Source organism: Saccostrea echinata, unplaced genomic scaffold, assembly GCF_033153115.1.
Source record: "Saccostrea echinata isolate AGI-Se365-2 ecotype Australia unplaced genomic scaffold, CSIRO_AGI_Sech_v1 ptg000054l, whole genome shotgun sequence".
NCBI classification, from domain to species: Eukaryota; Metazoa; Mollusca; class Bivalvia; order Ostreida; family Ostreidae; genus Saccostrea; species Saccostrea echinata.
This window is the reverse complement of record NW_026889803.1, coordinates 31264247-31282105: the sequence shown is the minus strand read 5'-3', so window position 1 is coordinate 31282105 and position 17859 is coordinate 31264247. Positions and strand designations below refer to the sequence as shown.

The 17859-nt window shown below is 33.6% G+C and overlaps 1 protein-coding gene across 1 annotated transcript in view; it reads left to right on the top strand.

Moving 5' to 3' along the window:
- Positions 1-17859, top strand: part of LOC133206309 (ATP-dependent RNA helicase DDX1-like) — a 214382-nt gene continuing 196523 nt past the window's right edge. Inside the window, exons 1-12 of the mRNA XM_061342266.1 lie at positions 1-48; positions 401-452; positions 2454-2517; positions 2807-2836; positions 3147-3237; positions 3525-3581; positions 6715-6801; positions 7313-7473; positions 7574-7646; positions 8063-8139; positions 13063-13116; positions 15410-15470. Of these exons, the coding sequence (XP_061198250.1) occupies positions 33-48; positions 401-452; positions 2454-2517; positions 2807-2836; positions 3147-3237; positions 3525-3581; positions 6715-6801; positions 7313-7473; positions 7574-7646; positions 8063-8139; positions 13063-13116; positions 15410-15470 (823 nt within the window). The 5' untranslated portion in view covers positions 1-32. The remainder of the gene's footprint in view (positions 49-400; positions 453-2453; positions 2518-2806; positions 2837-3146; positions 3238-3524; positions 3582-6714; positions 6802-7312; positions 7474-7573; positions 7647-8062; positions 8140-13062; positions 13117-15409; positions 15471-17859) is intronic.

Below are 17859 nucleotides of genomic sequence, written 5' to 3'. Positions count from 1 at the left end.
GTGAAAATTCGTCTACCGGCAAAAAACTGAAAATGACTGCATTCGAAGGTAATTAATTAGGTTTTATTTTCAGTGTACATGTATATTACGTTTTTATAAGCCAGGGCATTAGAACATTCCGTAAAATATGGTGTTTTGCGTATAACATGCATATAAATTGCGTAATAGTAATAGAAAAAGGTGCCTATTCAGCAATGTCTAACATCAGCAACGCAGAGGATTGTATGATTTATTGAATAATAAAAACCTGAAATATTTCTATTACGTGCAATTAATTAAAAATAATTAGGGTTATCTGAGATTCTTTAGAGTTTTTTTTAGGGTTCTCTGTAGGACCCCAGAATGTGTCCCTCTGTATACATGTATTAGAATACATTTGACTTAAAATTTGTTATTTTAGAAATGGGTGTCATGCCAGAGCTTGGACAGGCAGTCGAAGAAATGGATTGGAGGTGAACATTTCTAAAAATTTGGTTTGACCAGGGACGTATATATACTAGTATTTATCATGTTTATATAGGTCCCTTGTTTGACATGCAACATCTTGGGTAGGGTTGAAGTTTAAAACAGTAACTTAGATGGTATTATGTCAAATGGTGCAAAGGCCAGAATATCTGAAGGAGAAAAAAAATCACTGGCCACCTACATTTTAAGTCTGTTCTATAAATTATAATGGTGAGCAAAATTAGTGCAATATATACAGTTATTTTATAGATAGGCATATTGATTTTCATTCTAAGTGTAACAGTTGATTAAAACTGCAGAGCTCCCCTCAGTGTTCTTTTTGTTTGAAAAATGAAAACAAAATTTAACTTTTTGATGCCCTCATTTAATACATGTACTTGTCACCAAACCCAAAAGTCAGCCAAAATTCCTTCTTAAGTGACAATTTAGAAACAAGACATGCATGGTCATCTGTTACTAATTGTACATTACCCTATCATTACTCCCAATAAAAATTGGTTATAAAATTTGGAAAAAATACATGCACTAGTCTTTTAAATGAATTTTTTGTGGTGTGGCTCTCGGCATAAGCAAAATAAAATTTGACTATCATAACCTCTTTCAAATAAGATACGTACATAACCATTTTGAGCCAAAAGTCATTTTAATTTAAAGATACTGACTGTGTTTTCCTTTCCAGTTTTCTGTTCTGATTTTCAAAAATACCATACTTCTCATACTGTCTTTTCATAATTTTTTGTTCAACACCAATTTCTTTTGTTTTCGAGGGTTGAGCTAGACCAAATATTGGGTGTCCAACAAATTACATGATGAAATAGAATGAGGTTGCTGTCCATGAATTTATATTTAAACGAAATTGTATTTTATGAGAAAAGATTCAAATTGATTATTAAATACATTCTGTACATTATAAGCAAGTAAGCTTTTCTGCATGATCAAAATTTTTCTTCCATTAGCTTCGTCGTCACAAACTTTTCATATTTCCAACTTCTTCTCAAGAACCACTGGGTCATTTTTAACCAAACTTGCCACAAAGCATCCTGTGAAGGGACTCAAGTTTTTTCAAAGGAAGAGCCACAACCTCTTTCGAAATAAGATTTGATGAAAATTTAATGGCATCTTTTAAAAATCTCAAGAACTGCTGGTCCAGAAAAGATAAAAGCTTCAGTGCATATTGTAGATTCAAGTTTGTTCAAATCATGACCCAGGGGATAGGGTGGGGCCATAATAGACATTCAAAGTATTGCATAGGAATATATAGGAATTGAATATATAGGAATTGCTATAATCTTTAAAAATCTGAAGAAGAACAGTAAAGTCCCAATTAGTCATATTAATATGGAAGCATCTTCAGGTAGTGTAGATTCAAGTTTGTTGAAATATTTACCTGGGGGCAGGGAAGGGCTTAAGTAGGTGATCAAAGTTTTATGTAGGAATATATTGGAAAATTTTTTGAAAATCTTATTCTCAAGAACAGCAAAGTCATGATTCATATTACTGTATGAAAACACTCTCAGGTAGCATTGATTTAAGTTTGTTCAAATCATGACCCCCAGGGGTAGGGTTGGGACATATTAGGTGATCAAAGTTTCAATAGCTAGGTCTGGAATATATTTGAAAAAAAAATCTGCTGATGAAGAACTGCTGGGATATAGTGACTCAGGTGAGTGTTGTGGCCTATGGGCCTCTTGTCAGCTTGGCTATTTGCCCAGTAGCAGATTGGAATTTTATCTTTCAGGATTCTTACAGCCTTTAGAATAATATTTCAATAAATATGTTTCCTTTAATTTTAATAGATTATTTGTGCTAAGCAGTGAAAAGTTAATGATCTGCTATTTAATAATTTTGACTAAAAAGGCTAGGTTTACATAAAATTGAAAAATGTTCTTGAAATGAGAATTCTTAATCCATCTAGGTGTTAAAAAACAGTTTCATTTATGCTGAATCCATTTAGATTACAAGAACAAAATGGTCAATTATCATTACAGTTTGCCCACAGATGTGCAGGCCGAAGCCATTCCAATGATACTGGGAGGAGGAGATGTTTTAATGGTAGATCAGTATTACCACTATAAAAGCTGTCTATTTATATCAAAAAATCTTCAAAGAAATTTGCATTTTCATGAACATCTGTAAACTGTAATAAGAATTAGTTCTTTTTCTATTCACATTAGGATTTCTTTAACACATGAAAGAAACTGGCATATATATTTTAAACAAATGCTAACAAGAAAAAGAGCTTAGTAAATTGGTTCATTCAAATTTAATTTTATATATTGACATACACATTTCTGAGTAATTTTAAGGCTTCTGTAGGTTTTTAAAAATTTATATTTGACAGGCAGCAGAAACTGGAAGTGGAAAAACTGGGGTAAGAAACAATCTCCAATAATAAACCAAATGGTTCCGTCTCGTGTGTTGAGTGTATGACCTTTTGCATTTGTATACAGGTTTACCGGTATTTTTGCCCGTGTTATTTTCACCCTTTCATGCTTGAAAATAATTTTGCCCCATTTTAAATATGCCCAAACACTGTAATTTAAAGAGGATGCTATTTGCTTTGAATTTGCCCACCTGTGACAAGGGTGAAAGGGGTGAAAATAAAACATGGGCAAAAATCTCCCTGTATACAGTATAAAGACCAAAGTTCATAAAGATAAGGGGGAGTTGTTATCTTTCAGGCATTTTGTCTGCCAATCATCCAAATTGTGTACGAGACACTTCGAGACCAACAGGAAGGAAAAGGGAGCAAACTCTCCTCGCACCATTCTGGTAATAGATCAGTACTATAGAGATGGATGTCATTCACAGACGAATCTTTTTGCAGTACATGCATTTTAAACTTTTATATTGAAAGAGAGAAAGAATCTTTAGTTATTTTTGGAAACTCTCACCCTGAAGCCAAAAGAAATTTGATAAAGTATTTTATATATATTATTGCTTGTTAAGATTATCTAGGATGTGTTTTATAAGGGATTTTTTATAGTGGTGCAAATGGGCTTTTATTGTTTTAATAGAACTACTTATATTGTATTTTATATACACTGTTCTGGTTTTAGGTCAATCGTCCAGTGCACATTGGAAGATGAATCCATATGACAGGGGAGATGCCATGGGTAGAATTTTATTTGAAATTTTATCATTCATATACTTTCTTTTTCTTGATCATTTCTACCGATATCCTTTTTATTATGGTATCCTTGAAGCATTTATTTCCCCCGAGGGGGTCAGTGTTTTATGCCTTCTTCACAGATTTGTATTGTTTATAGATTTTTAGGTCACCTGAGTCACTCAGGTGACCTATTGCTATCCGTTCTCGTCCGTCGGCGTGCGGTGTGCGTCGTGCGACGTGTGTTAACATTTGAACATTTTTAGCTTCTTCTCTGAAACCGCTTAACCAATTTCAACCAAATTTGGCATATAGCATCTATGGGTGAAGGGGAACAAAAATTGTGAATTCCATGGTCCCTGCCCCCCTGGGGCCTGAGGGGTGGGGCTAAAACCACCAAAAATAATGCAATCTTTAAAAATCTTCTTCTTTACTCCTGGACATCAAGCAGTCAAATTGTTGGCATAATTGTAATAAGCATTGAGTCCTCTACCAAAATTGTGAAATTCATGGCCCCAGGGTCAGGGGTTCTGGTGCTAGGGTGGGGCTATATAGATCATATAGGGAAAGTGCATTATTTCTTTGAAAATCTTCTTCTCTGCTCCTGGGTATTAAATAAAGTAACTTAGTACATAGTTATGAAGAACAAGAGTGCCTCTTTCAAAATTGTGAAATTCATGGCCCCAGGATCAGGGGTTCTGGTGTTAGGGCGGGGCTCTATTGATTATATAGAGAAAATGCATTAATTCTTTGAAAATCTTCTTCTCTGCTCCTGGGTATTAAATAAATTTACTAAGTATATAGTTATGATGAGCAAGAGTGCCTCTTTCAAAATTGTGAATTTCATGGCCCCTGGGTCAGGGGTTCTGGTGTTAGGGCAGGGCTCTATTGAGTATATAGTGAAAATGTATTAATTCTTTGAAAATCTTCTTCTCTGCTCCTGGGTATTAAATAAAGTAACTTAGTACATAGTTATGATGAGCAAGAGTGCCTCTTCCAAAATTGTGAATTTCATGGCCCCTGGGTCAGGGGTTCTGGTGTTAGGGCAGGGCTTTATTGATTATATAGTTAAAATGCATTAATTCTTTGAAAATCTTCTTATCTGCTCCTGGGTATCAAATGAACTAATTTAGTACATAGTTATGATGAGCAAGAGTGCCTCTTCCAAAATTGTGAATTTCATGGCCCCAGGGTCAGGGGTTCTGGTGTTAGGGCGGGTCTCTATTGATTATATTGTTAAAATGCATTAATTCTTTGAAAATCTTCTTATCTGCTCCTGGTTATCAAATGAACTAATTTAGTACTTAGTTATGATGAGCAAGAGTGCCTCTTCCAAAATTGTGAATTTCATGGCCCCAGGGTCAGGGGTTCTGGTGTTAGGGCGGGGCTCTATTGATTATATAGTGAAGATGCATTAATTCTTTGAAAATCTTTTTCTCTGCTCCTGGATATTAAATGAACTAAGTTAGTACATATTTATGATGAGCAAGAGTGCCTCTTCTGAAATTATGAATTTCATGGCCCCAGGGTCAGGGGTTCTGGTGTTAGGGCGGGGCTCTATTGATTATATAGTGAAAAGGCATTAATTCTTTGAAAATCTTCTTCTCTGCTCCTGGGTATGAGATAAACTAACTTAGTATATAGTTATGATGAGCTAGAGTGCATCTTTCAAAATTTTGAATTTCATGGCCCCAGGATCAGGGGTTCTGGTGTTAGGGCGGGGCTCTATTGATTATATAGTAGAATTGCAATAATTTTCTCTGCTCCTGGGTATTAAGTGCATAGTTATGAAGAACAAGAGTGCCTCTTTCAAAATTGTGAATTTCATGGCCCCAGGGTCAGGGGTTCTGGTGTTAGGGTGGGGCTCTATTGATTATATAGTTAAAATGCATTAATTCTTTGAAAATCTTTTTCTCTGCTCCTGGGTATTAAATAAACTAACTAAGAACATAGTTATGGTGAGCATGACTGCCTTTTCAGAAATTGTTTCATGGCCCTTGGGTCAGGGGTTCTGGTGTTAGGGATGGGCTCCATTGATTATATAGTAAAATTGCATTAATTCTTTGAAAATCTTCTCTGCTCCTGGATATTAAATAAACTAAGTACATAGTTATGATGAGCATGGCTGCCTCAGAAATTATGAATTTAATGGCCTCTGGGTAAGGGGTTCTGGTGTTAGGGCGGGGCTTTATTGATTAGATAGGGAATAGGCATGAATTCTTTCAAAATCTTGTGTGCGCCTGGGTATTTTTCAAACAAAGGAAGTGCATGGTTATGATAAGGAAGAATGCCTCATGGCCCTTGGGTCAGGGGTTCTGGTGAGGGGGAAAGAGCTCTATTGATTATATATAGTGAAAATGCATAATTTCTTTCAAAATATTTTTTCTACTACTGGTTATAAAGTAAAGAAGCAAGTGTATAGTTATAATGAGAAAGGGTGCTTCTTCCAGAATTGTGAATTCGTGGCCAATGGGTCAGATGTTCTGGGTAAGGATGGGGCTTTACTTATTTAATATTATGGTGAAAATGCATTTCTTTGAAAATCTTCTATGCTTCTGGGGATGTTCAAGGCAAACAGAGTAAAAGTTTTAATATGCAAGGGTATTTTTACCAGAATTTTGAACACCTGGACCATTTAGTCAAGTGTTCTAGTCCTGGCCAGGGCTCTATTAACTTGTATTCTGCTGAGCAAAGTTATTCCCCTTTGCCATTCACCTTTGATAATTAATCAATGTAAATAATGTATTTGAAAGCTTAATAGAATAAGAGAATTATGCAAGATAATTTATTGTATAATGAAAATGTACTTTCATAGATTTAATGACTTGGAAAGTCAGATAGGCAGATAGATACTAGACCAATTATTTTGTTGATGCTAATCATACTATTTTTCTTGCTTTTGGGCAACAAAGCTTCATTTTTCAGTTTATGGATCCTCTAAATTGTTGTATTGTACTCAGGTGACCGTTAAGGCCCTTGGGCCTCTTGTTTGAAGATCGATCACTATTCGTTATCTTTCATTTATTTTGATTTTCAGGAAAAGTATTAATGAAGTCTTTGATACTCATATAATGAGGGTGTCCATTAACCTGAAGTTTGATTTTTAAGATTAATTAATGCTTGATATTTTCCTTAAACAGCAATAGACCCAGAAGGATTGTTATGTCAGGCCAGAGATCCGCAGGGCTGGCACGGAACCAGAAGTAACAAAGCTGTTGTGGGTGGAGGTAAGTTATTGCATAAAAACATACTTCTCTTAAGAAGTATGAATTAAAATTTGAATGGACAAAGTTGCATAAAATTTTGAAATTGTGCCTTTGCTTTTTGAATTTTGGGTGAGAAAAATTGAGTCTTATTGATTAATTAATTAAGGTATCAAGAAAAAGTTTATTTTCAAGCCTATACTGTTGGATCTGAGAGCAGAGCAAAAGTTTCAGAATCTCCAGTTATCAATTGCTTGCAGTTTTTTTTTTAAAGTAATTTTCCCCATAAATAAATCCATGAAAATAAAAGTGTAGTTAAGCCGATACATGTACAAATAAAGTTTATTCAATAAATTAAAGGGGTATTAATCCATTAACTCAGGAAATAATGAGGTGAATACACATTTTGTGTAGAAATGTGAACCTAATCGAGAACAATATCAAATGATGTTGTATTAAGTAATAGATTGGATCTGTATTGTTTAATTAAAAATCAAATAGTTAAATCCTAACAATTTCCATGTAAATTTTGTAGGAAAGTACTATTATGAAGCCACAGTAACAGATGAGGGTTTATGTCGAGTGGGGTGGTCCACAGATAAAGCTACTCTAGAATTGGGTATAGACAAGTTTGGGTTTGGATTTGGAGGAACTGGCAAGAAGTCTTGGGGCAAGCAGTTTGACAGTTATGGAGAGGTGAATGGATAAGCTGAACGTTTATGTCAATGGCCATGTAAGATTCTGAAGTGTTTGTGTCTTTTTACTTGTAAAATCTACAAAATGTTGTTTTATATAGGCTTATGGAATCAACGACACCATTGGTTGTTATCTGGATTTGGACAGGTTGGAAATCAAGTGGTCAAAAAATGGTGAGAGTAACATGAAAGAGAATGAATTCGTAAAATTGAACTTTTCAGTTATAGCTTCGTAATATGAAATTTTAGAACTTAATTACTGTAGAAGCACAAATTTTCATGGGGATAAAATTAAATTTCGTTGATTTGTCATCAATAAATGTTTCGCTGGCATTAAATTTCGTGGTTTTAAAAGTAACACTATTCAGTTTATAGTCATATAAAAATTTCGTTTGGGATTTAATTTCGTTGCTAATTGTTAACAACGAAATAAACGAAATTAAATCCCCGACGAATATTTCTCCTTTTACAGTAATGAAAATCTCATGATAAAGACAAAACATATCAAATATTATGCGAGTTAAATGTCCCGAATTCATAAACTGAATTAGGTGAGAATGGCAAATTGATCATTACAAAATATTTTGCAGGAGTGGATTTTGGTAAAGCTTATGACATCCAAGCACATCTTAAAAATGAGAAGTTCTTTGCTGCTGTTACTCTGAAGGTATGAAATAAATTTACTATGCATACATTACAAAAATAATTTATGATACATACTTTGTAGAAAGAATGGGTGGACTTAACGCCCTATTTTGGATCTTTTTGCGACTACTCTTCCAAGCTGTAAATGAAGTGAACCCAAAATATATTACAAGCAAGAGAAAGAGTTACGTATACATGGTTATATTAGGTAGAACATTTGTACAAAAACAATGCCCTGTAGCCATGAATCAAAATTGAAGCAACGATACATTAGTGTCGTCTTCCGGAATTTGGCATGTACCTGGAGTGGTTTTTAGGTCACATAATCATTATTAATAGAAGGTGGGGCTATTGATCAGCGTCATTGTTGACATCTCTCTCTCTTCCTCTCTTCCTCTCTCTCTCTCTCTCTCTCTAGAAATTCGAATATGTGTATGGCATATTATAGTGATGTCAATATGAAATTTAAAAAAAAAAATGTGTTTACACGCAAAATTAAAACAGCATTTAATAGCCATTCTCTGTAAGCATTTAAACTCTTATATAGGGAGTGTGGCACGCTAGGTCTTAGATTTTTATGAAACTTGGCACACATTCCTATAATGATGTATGAAACTAAAATTCATAATAAAATGGTTGCTATGGTCAATGGTTACCATGGCAACCAACATACATTTTTCATGGCCTAAAAAAGGCTAAATTTTGATGAAAAATGACCATTTTTGACTAATTAAAAGTCTTTAATACAACAATATATTTACATGACTTTATCTTTTTGTCAAAATACATCATTTTTATAGTTCTTTAGATAATTTCTAGTATTTGAGTAACTTGACCTCATAGAAAAAATATCCCCCCTTTTTAGGTATGATTTTTCTAAGGAAAAATTGTAGATTTTAGGTTCTTTTAAAAAGCCTGGTATAAATTTTTGCAGACATATTGGAAAAAATAAAATCATTGGTTTGAAAGTCCATATATAGTTGTAATATAAACTGCAAAGAACCACTTGGTATTCATATCTTGTTTTCATGTTACCATGGTTACAAACTAATGTTTTTTTTAAGAATTCCAGACAAGGCAATAGGTATCTACTATCAGTTTCCATATAAATACCTGAGTATTTTAAAATGGATTAAACCCAAATTTGTACATGTAGTACACAATAGCAAAAACAAAGAAAAAAATCAATTTTCATAACAAAAGGTCAAAGGTCAAGGTCAAAATGACTCGATTTAGATGGAAGAGTAAGGAAACTAAGCACATTTTTTCAATGCCATAACTAATACTTGTGTTTTAAACAACATAATTATGAATAAACAAAATTACAGTTCTGGTGGACAATACATGTAACTAGCATCACATGAATTGGTAAATACGGACAGGAGGTCAAAGTTCAAGGACACAATGGTATATAAAATTTGCCTTTTTGTCCCCTGCTTTCACGTAAAGTGGGGGATATTTATTTAGGTCTGTCTGACGTCCATCCATCTGTCAGTCTGTCTTTCTGCAACACTTTCATTTCTGCACGATCTCTCGTGAAGCCTTTGAGTCGTTGCAATGAAACAACTCCCTGTGGCCTAAGGAAGACCCCCATTGATTTTAAGGTCAAAGGTAAAGGTCATGAATTCATAAATTCTGTCTGTTTTAACACTTTATTTCCGCGCAATATCTCAAAAACTTCGAGGTTTTGCAATGAAATTTTACAATGAAACTCCCTATGGCCTAAAGAAGACCATTATTGATTTCGAGTTCAAAAGGTCAAAGGTCAAGGTCAAAAATTCATACATTCTGTTTGTGTGTAAAATTCTCATTTCCGTGCGATATCTCAAGAAGCTTTTAAGCTTTTGCAATGAAATTTTATATCATAACTCCCTTTGGTCCCGCCCACAACTCTTAAAGTATCCCGCCCCCCCCCCCCCCCCCCCAAACCCCACCATCCTCCGACCCCACCCCTCAAGATCCATATATGCTCTTTTTTCCTTAAGCAGGGGACACAGCTTCTCTGAATTAGCTTGTTAGTATAGCATTTAACTTGAGTCCTTGAAAATATTGAAAATAATCTGTCCCTGCCCTCTTCCTACGGTTTTCATATTTTAAAATGAACATGATAAAGTAACCAATGACCAGGACTTACTCCATCCCTTCCAGGAACCATGTAAAAGCACTTACCCCACATAAATTGGTAAGAGTCATTTGTAAGAAAAACACGGATCCCTTGTGAAACATTAAGAAGCATTATAAAGCGGTTCATTCATAAGTGATTAATCCCAACCCGCCCCCATTCCCGAGTATAGATTTTTTGTGTTTAATTTTATGATTTTTTTTCTTTTGGTAGAAAGGGGTGGGGTGGGGGTGGGGGGGGGCTTGTCAGAAATATATGTATGTTTTCATTATTAATAAAATACAGCTACACAGATTTACTATTAGTTTTAATGCTACAAGGTTCAATCTACACTTTTTTCTTAGTCTAGAGAAATGATAAACTTGATCAAAATGATAACTTTAACTATGATTCAGACAATTTGTATTTCTATGCAAACACCCCCCCCCCCCCTAAAAAAATCGAAAGTATAATTTTCACTGGTTGAAAGGAATCAATTACAAAACAAAACATTTTCATTACTGACCTTAACAATTTTGTTTTAATTCTTTTTTTTTTGGATAAAGACCATTCCCTTAAAGAAACTACTTGGATCAGGAACATTATCTATTTCTTTGTACATATTTTCAAAGTCATTGAATAAAAAGTTCAAATCTGAAATATACGCAGATAACTTTTCCCTTTTTTTTACTGAATCAGATACAGATAAAGGCAAACAGTAGTATTAAAAAGATTGAGTTTTCTGTTACATCCCTCACTAATACAAGGTTTTTAGGTGTGAATTTTTTTCTACATGTAGCCTTTAAATAGAGATAAAATGTACTTTTACGTTCTTTAATTTTAGAATGAGGGTGTAAAGAGTATCAGTTTATATTTTAAATGTAGCAAATCCTATCAAGTGAAAACATTCATCATATAAAAATTGTAAATTATGAATGACATAAATTCTGTTTGAAACTGCATAATATGACTGCGTTGACTATGGGTTAAGGGAAGACCATTTGATTCAGAAGGGGGGGGGGGCAAATTTTTTCCGAGTCAGATTATTTATTTTCATGGAATTGAAGGACAGATTATTCATTTCCAATATGATCCAGGACAGATTATGTATTTTTTGCTTCACTGAAAAAAGTCTGAAAATAAAATAAACAATCCACCCGCCCCAAGGGAAAACGTCCAAACTTTATTTTGTGGGGGTGGGGGTGGGGGGGTAGGCATTTGTTTCCGGAATAATTTTTTTTAACCCATAGTATAATAATAATACTTATTATAATATGGGTTAAAAAATTATTACCGAAACAAGTGCCTTTGGGTTGGAGGTTGTAGCACTTATCAAAGATGGATTATTTATTTTCCTGCCAGTTGAGGACAGATTATTTATTTTCAACATTTTCAAGAACGGACTTTAGTTTCTAAAATCTGTAACCTCCCCCCCCCCCCCCCCCTTCGCATCAAATGATCATCCCTTTAATGACAGACATCAACTTACATACATCATTCAATATAAACTTCAACTTCCAGTTCTGTACAAACATGTAAATGTAGCTTGACTTTAATTATTTAGGTAAAATCAATATCCTAGTTCTCTCACATTATAATTCAGTTTTGTTTTTTTTTCCCACATTTGTTTTAAAAAGGCACTGACTTTCCAAGGCTGTATTCATTATAGTATATCACTCTGACTGAGACATTGTACCTCTTCTTACAACCAATTCAATATAATTCTGATATCTCAAGTTTATCTTTTATCTCCATTTTAAAACTCCTAAGACCTTGAGGCTTAGGCTTCAATATCATGAATGTGCACAGAGCTGATTTCCTTTACCATGTGGTCTTTTACGTTTCGCCACTGTTCACTCATCAAAATTATTCTTTTGCATGCAGGAAATAAACAAAGAGGTTAAAATTTTTATGCACATTAAATAAACAGAAAAAAACACTTGATTTTACTTGAAATCCAGGATACATGTTGATAATGTAAACAACTTCCAGTCAGTTTTGTCCAATGATTTTTTTATCTCTCGCACTAAAGAGCTCACAATTATCAAAGGGAGATAATTCAATTTTTAAATGAGTGTCTGCTATTTTAATCATATATTTCTTATATTTATAGACTGAATACCAACAATGTTTTTAAATGCCTTTTAAAATCAGATGTCATACTTTTTATTTCTGTGAGTAACATGAATTGAAGTAGCCGCATTTCATTGATTGACATTCCCAAAAATTGCATTTTTTCAGAAAAAATCAACTTTAGACACCGTTTCCATGGTAACTACTCAACATTCATATGATCTAACAATATTTTTTGGAGTAGTTTGTGAAGTGGTAAATTCTAGCCAAATTTGAAAAAAATCTGTGACTATGCGTGCCACAAAAGTTTAAGTGGTTACAGAGAATGGCTATTAATTTGCTAAATTCTGAAAACGGCAACCAAACATGCTCAAAGACGTGATTTAGAACGAGGTCAGGTTGAAGAATACAATATAACTGTTTTCACGAGTACACTCGCAGGTGGACATCAACTGATGAACTGTAATATTTATTCGCTCTAGAGTCTTGGAGTAAGGAGTTAATCCTTACGTCACGGGTTCAAATCTCACTGTGGGACATGGAGACCGGTCCTTTGGATGAGACCGTATAAATTGAGGTCCCGTGTCGCAGTAGGTGCTGACACCAAAAAGATCCCTCACTGCTCATTGGCCCTGAGTGCCGAGTGTAGGTCTAAAATTTGCAGCTCTCCACCTGGAAGTGGTGGCGTCTCCATATGAGTGCAAAATTCTTGAGAGGGACGTTAAACAAACAAACAAATTAATTTTAGATTTTTTTGTATTATTGTTGTAGAATGCTGAAATGAAGTTCAACTTTGGAAACACTCCATTCAAGTATCCACCTAAGGTAAGAAAAGGCTACTTTGTGTAATGAATATCAAACAACGGGTAACTTTCTGTGGTTGTTTAATTTCTTGTGGATTTTTGGGTAGCATTCAAATTTGCAAGAAATAAAATCGTAGAATATTCCTTTGTTTTATCTGCATAATAACAGACCTAAGAAAAGTTAAAAAAAATTAAATTGTAAAAATTTTGTGCATTCGAATACTAAATGGTAAAATTCTCATTAGACAATGGTAAAAACTTTGAAGTCGCCTGTCATGTATTCTATGGTGAAAAAAACCTAAGGATTGAACAATGACATTTTTAAAGTACTATATAGGGGGAATTTTTAACTGGGTGCTAACTTTGGCTTATTTTAGTGGTTTTGAAGCAGCCCGCTAAAATTTTAATCACTAAATTTTCACCCTTGCATATAGATACTGAATACAAGAAAAATAAATTGGATCAGTCCGTTGTTACATATAAGCAGTATATCTTTTATCTGGTTTTTACCCAAACTTTTGCTTAAATTTGTATATAAAACTTCAAAATTTTATAAAATTAATGTATACTTCTGAGGTAGGTAAAGATGAAGGAAATGTGATATTGAGTAATTAAAAATTTTCATTTACTAATGAATAAAAATTTATAGTTTCTAATGAGTCGCCCGTGTGGTGCAGTGGTTAGAGCATTTGTCCTAGAGTCGTGGAGTAAGGAGTTGATCCTTACGTCGTGGGTTCGAATCCTGTGGAGACAGGTCCTTCGGATGAGACTGTATAAACCGAGGTCCCGTGTCGCAGTAGGTGCTGGCACAAAAAAATCTGAGATTCGTTACTGCTTAATGGCACTGAGTGCTGAGTATAGGTCTAGAATTTGCAGTCCTCCACCGGCAAGTGGTCTTGTCTCCATATGAGTGAAAAATTCTCAAGGAAGTTAAACAACAAACAAACAAATCATTTACTAATGACTTTAAATTTGTAAGCAACGACTTTTAATGAAAAATTTGTAAATATTTGATTCTCAGAGTTGTGGAAAACTTTTTCAGATAGCTAGTCATTCGGACTGGCAAGAAGACAAAATAAGCTGGTCTGAAGTGACAGGGTTCGAAATTCACTGTATACAACTCTCAAAACGCGAGTTAGAATTCCCAAGTTGCGAGTTAAAAATTAGGTAACTCGCAAAAACTTGCGAGTTGATTTTTTTGCATTGAAACTGTAACAAAATTACATAGTATGACAGAACACAATGCTTTTGATTTAAATCAGTAATTTAAAAGTCACACTGTAGTTGTATATTGTACAGTAGTTACTTTTTCCTTAAGTTACATGTACAGCATGTATTTAATTTATATAAATTTAACTTTATATGAAAATTGCGAGTAGTCTTATAAAATTGTGAGTTCACTTTCTTGTACTCGCAATTATTTGCGAGTTGTAATTTTAGGGAGTTTCTAACCCTGAGTGATTTTTGCCGGTCCGAAATAGTAAGTCACAAAATAAAAAAAAACCATAACATTTATTTACTTCATTACACATTTATTTACTTAATAATAATATAACATTCAGTCTCCATTTTCAAGTCCTCTTCCATTTTCGGTTGTTTTTTGTTTTTGTTTTTTTTTTTTTTGCATTTATAACAATTCTAGATTTCACCGCTTTTGGGCAGGTGACATGCTAATTCAAGCACAGTAAATGTAATTTTTTTTTAACATTTATGCATTGGGGAATTACATTAACCTAGAAAATGAGTCTAAAAAAAGTGTTGAAATTCTGTGCATCGACAATAAAGAAATCAACACGATCGATGAAAAAACGAAATCCGGGACAGTCGGAAGTACTAAATTTACCGCTTTCCCCAACTGTGTTTGAATTCTTTCTGTCGAAATTTTTGCATATTTAGCTTGTCTTTATCTGTTTCTTTACATTTTCTACCTAATTCTGCCCCAGTTGTAAATTAGGTCACGAGACCATGCTGGTTTCACTTTCATTTACAGCCTCGATCTTGTGTAAAGAACAAGTATTACACAATCGCATATAAGGTACGATAATTAAGCTGGGAAGTGCGCCGATGATAAGTGTTAAAACAAAAAACTTTAACCAAAAAATGGGCCGGTCATTTGGACTGACATCGATAGCATTTTTACCGGTCACACGCATTTGTTGTCGGTTTTGCCGGCATGACCGGCAGTTTTCCACAACTCTGGATCTTTCTTTTTTTTAAATGCTAGAAATAGATTCACAAAATATGAAAGATCTTGTCTAAATTTTAGCAATACACAAAGATGTTTAAATCTTTCATTTTAATTGTTTATTTTTCAGGGTGGATTTATTGCACTAAGTAATGCAGCCTCTGATCATGTTGTGCAGTCCAGAATTGTAGGTATGTTGTTAGTTATTTATTCTGTAGGTATGTTGTTAGTTATTTATTCAGTACTGTGTTTAGGTCATCTAGCTGTATCACACATACTGCATCATGTGTATTTCAAACAATTTAGTTCATACAATATACCATCATAAGGTGGATAGGCAGGGATAGACATTAACTTTCAGACTCACTTGCCCTTCGGGCAAGTGAACTCAAACTTTGACTTGTCCGAATGCAAAACTTGGTTGCCCAAAATTTAGAAAGAAGAGAACCGGTATCTTAATTTTTTATTGTAAATAAAGTGAGATCTTACTTTATATTTGGCAAGATAAGTGCCAGAAAAAATTTGATGTGCTGCTCATTTTACATTTTAAATACTTGTAAACTCACACTGCCATGCAGCAATATTTCCCATAAAATAACATTCATATTTTTAAATTTATTTTTGTGCGATCTTTTTGCGAATCTTGATTTTTTTTTCCATGAAAAAGGGGAAACAGTTGCCATGCTTACATATCCTGATCAGAATACATCGTGCACCGAGAATAACTGTTCTTTATATTCTGTGAGTTAATAAATAAACTATTTTATGTATTTTATTTCATAATAAGAATGTAAAGAAAGTTGTCAGACGGAAAGCGTATTTTTGTCAACTACCACGAAAGAAAAACGGAATAATGAACCCGATTTTTCAAACGCTACCGAGGAATTTACGAATGCAAAACAATGTCATATGCCTGGTAGAAATCAAATGTTCAATTTATTGTTTTGTTTATAAACTAATGAAAGATATAAAAAAAAATCTATCAGAAATATTAACTTGCCCGATCGGACAAGTACATAACAATTTCACTTGCCCGAACTGAGAATTTACTTGCCCCTGGCAATCGGACAACCGTTAATGTCGATCCCTGATAGGGGACCCAAAATATGAAATCAGTTTTAAAAATTGTGATATTAAAGTTACGTGCCCCGGGGTAGGGCAAAGCTTGAATTTATGTTAAATCTTGAAGACTCTTGGACATAGTAAATATATTGTTTACTTATGAATATCATGAAAAATAAGTCCTCTCTTAAAGTTGTGAAATTTATGCCCCTTTGTTCATGCTCAAGGATGGAGCTACATGTAAGTCTTAGGTGATAAGCTTTAAAAATCTTGTTCTTGTAACACACAGTCTTCTTATTTATATTGAAAACTTTGACTCTTGATTCTGTGAAAAACCTTATCCACATATAACAGCCTTTGTGATCCCAAGATGGGTAAAGTTTGATAGTGTTTTACATGTATTTCCTTTAATAAAGCTTCTTTATTTTTGGACATTTTGCAGACAAACTTTGTAAATGATTGTTTGAAAAGTGAGTCCTTTTTGAGACTTTTGAGCTGTAGAAGCTTTTAAGTTACTGATATATCCATTAATTTTGACATCTATATTGAGATTTCACACCTTATGCAAGCGTGTTGGTAAACAAAGATTTCATGAATATTTATTATCAAAAGACTTTGAATGATCACAAGTGATAGACTAAGTGTACAGTGATTATAGCTGAATGACCACTATTTTGTTGCAAGTAACCTTTTCAGAATTCCTGCTCATTATGAAATTATATCTGTAAACTTTGTGCTGCTGATATGAAGTCACACAATGTTTAGATTAATAAAATATATCGTGTAGCTAGTGTATAGATTAATTATTGTTGTTAATAGTTTATGAATCTTGACACCTGAATGAGATGGAGAATTGAATATGGTGTACTAATTTATTGTGTACAAAGTGAATACAGTATTTGAATTATTAAAACCAAACAAAAAAAAGTTAGATGGGAAATAATATTTAACTTTGAAATGATAATGAAAATTAGTCTAGATTTATTTACATTTTTATACTTTATTTCACAATAAGATAAATCTACTCAAATTATATTTATTGATTCATTATTTCCATAAGAGGAGTGAAATTTTAATGTAATACAATATGCTTCAATTTGCAAAAGTTTAAACAAACTTTCACCACCATTTTCAAGAAATGATCATGAAGTTGTTTGTAGTATAATTTGCTTTTCTTATAAGGTAAAGGGGGGGGGGGGGCTTTTCACCAATTGAAAAATATTTTAGGGGACCCCCTAAGTGGGCAGGGGTGCATAATAGGGATAATACACTTACACTTGCAGCTTTTCTGCAATTACAACTTAAATAGTCCCCTATAATGTAGTCTGTATTGACAAGGTCATGAAAGTAGGGCTGCACAATATCAATATTCTGGTATATTGCGATTCATTAACAAAAAATATATTGCAATACGTTTCTCTAGTATCGATATACCGACAAACTGCTTGAACTTTTGATTTCTTAAGTAAAATATGAAATTTGATATGTCAGAAATGTTTTAAATATTGCCAAACAGTA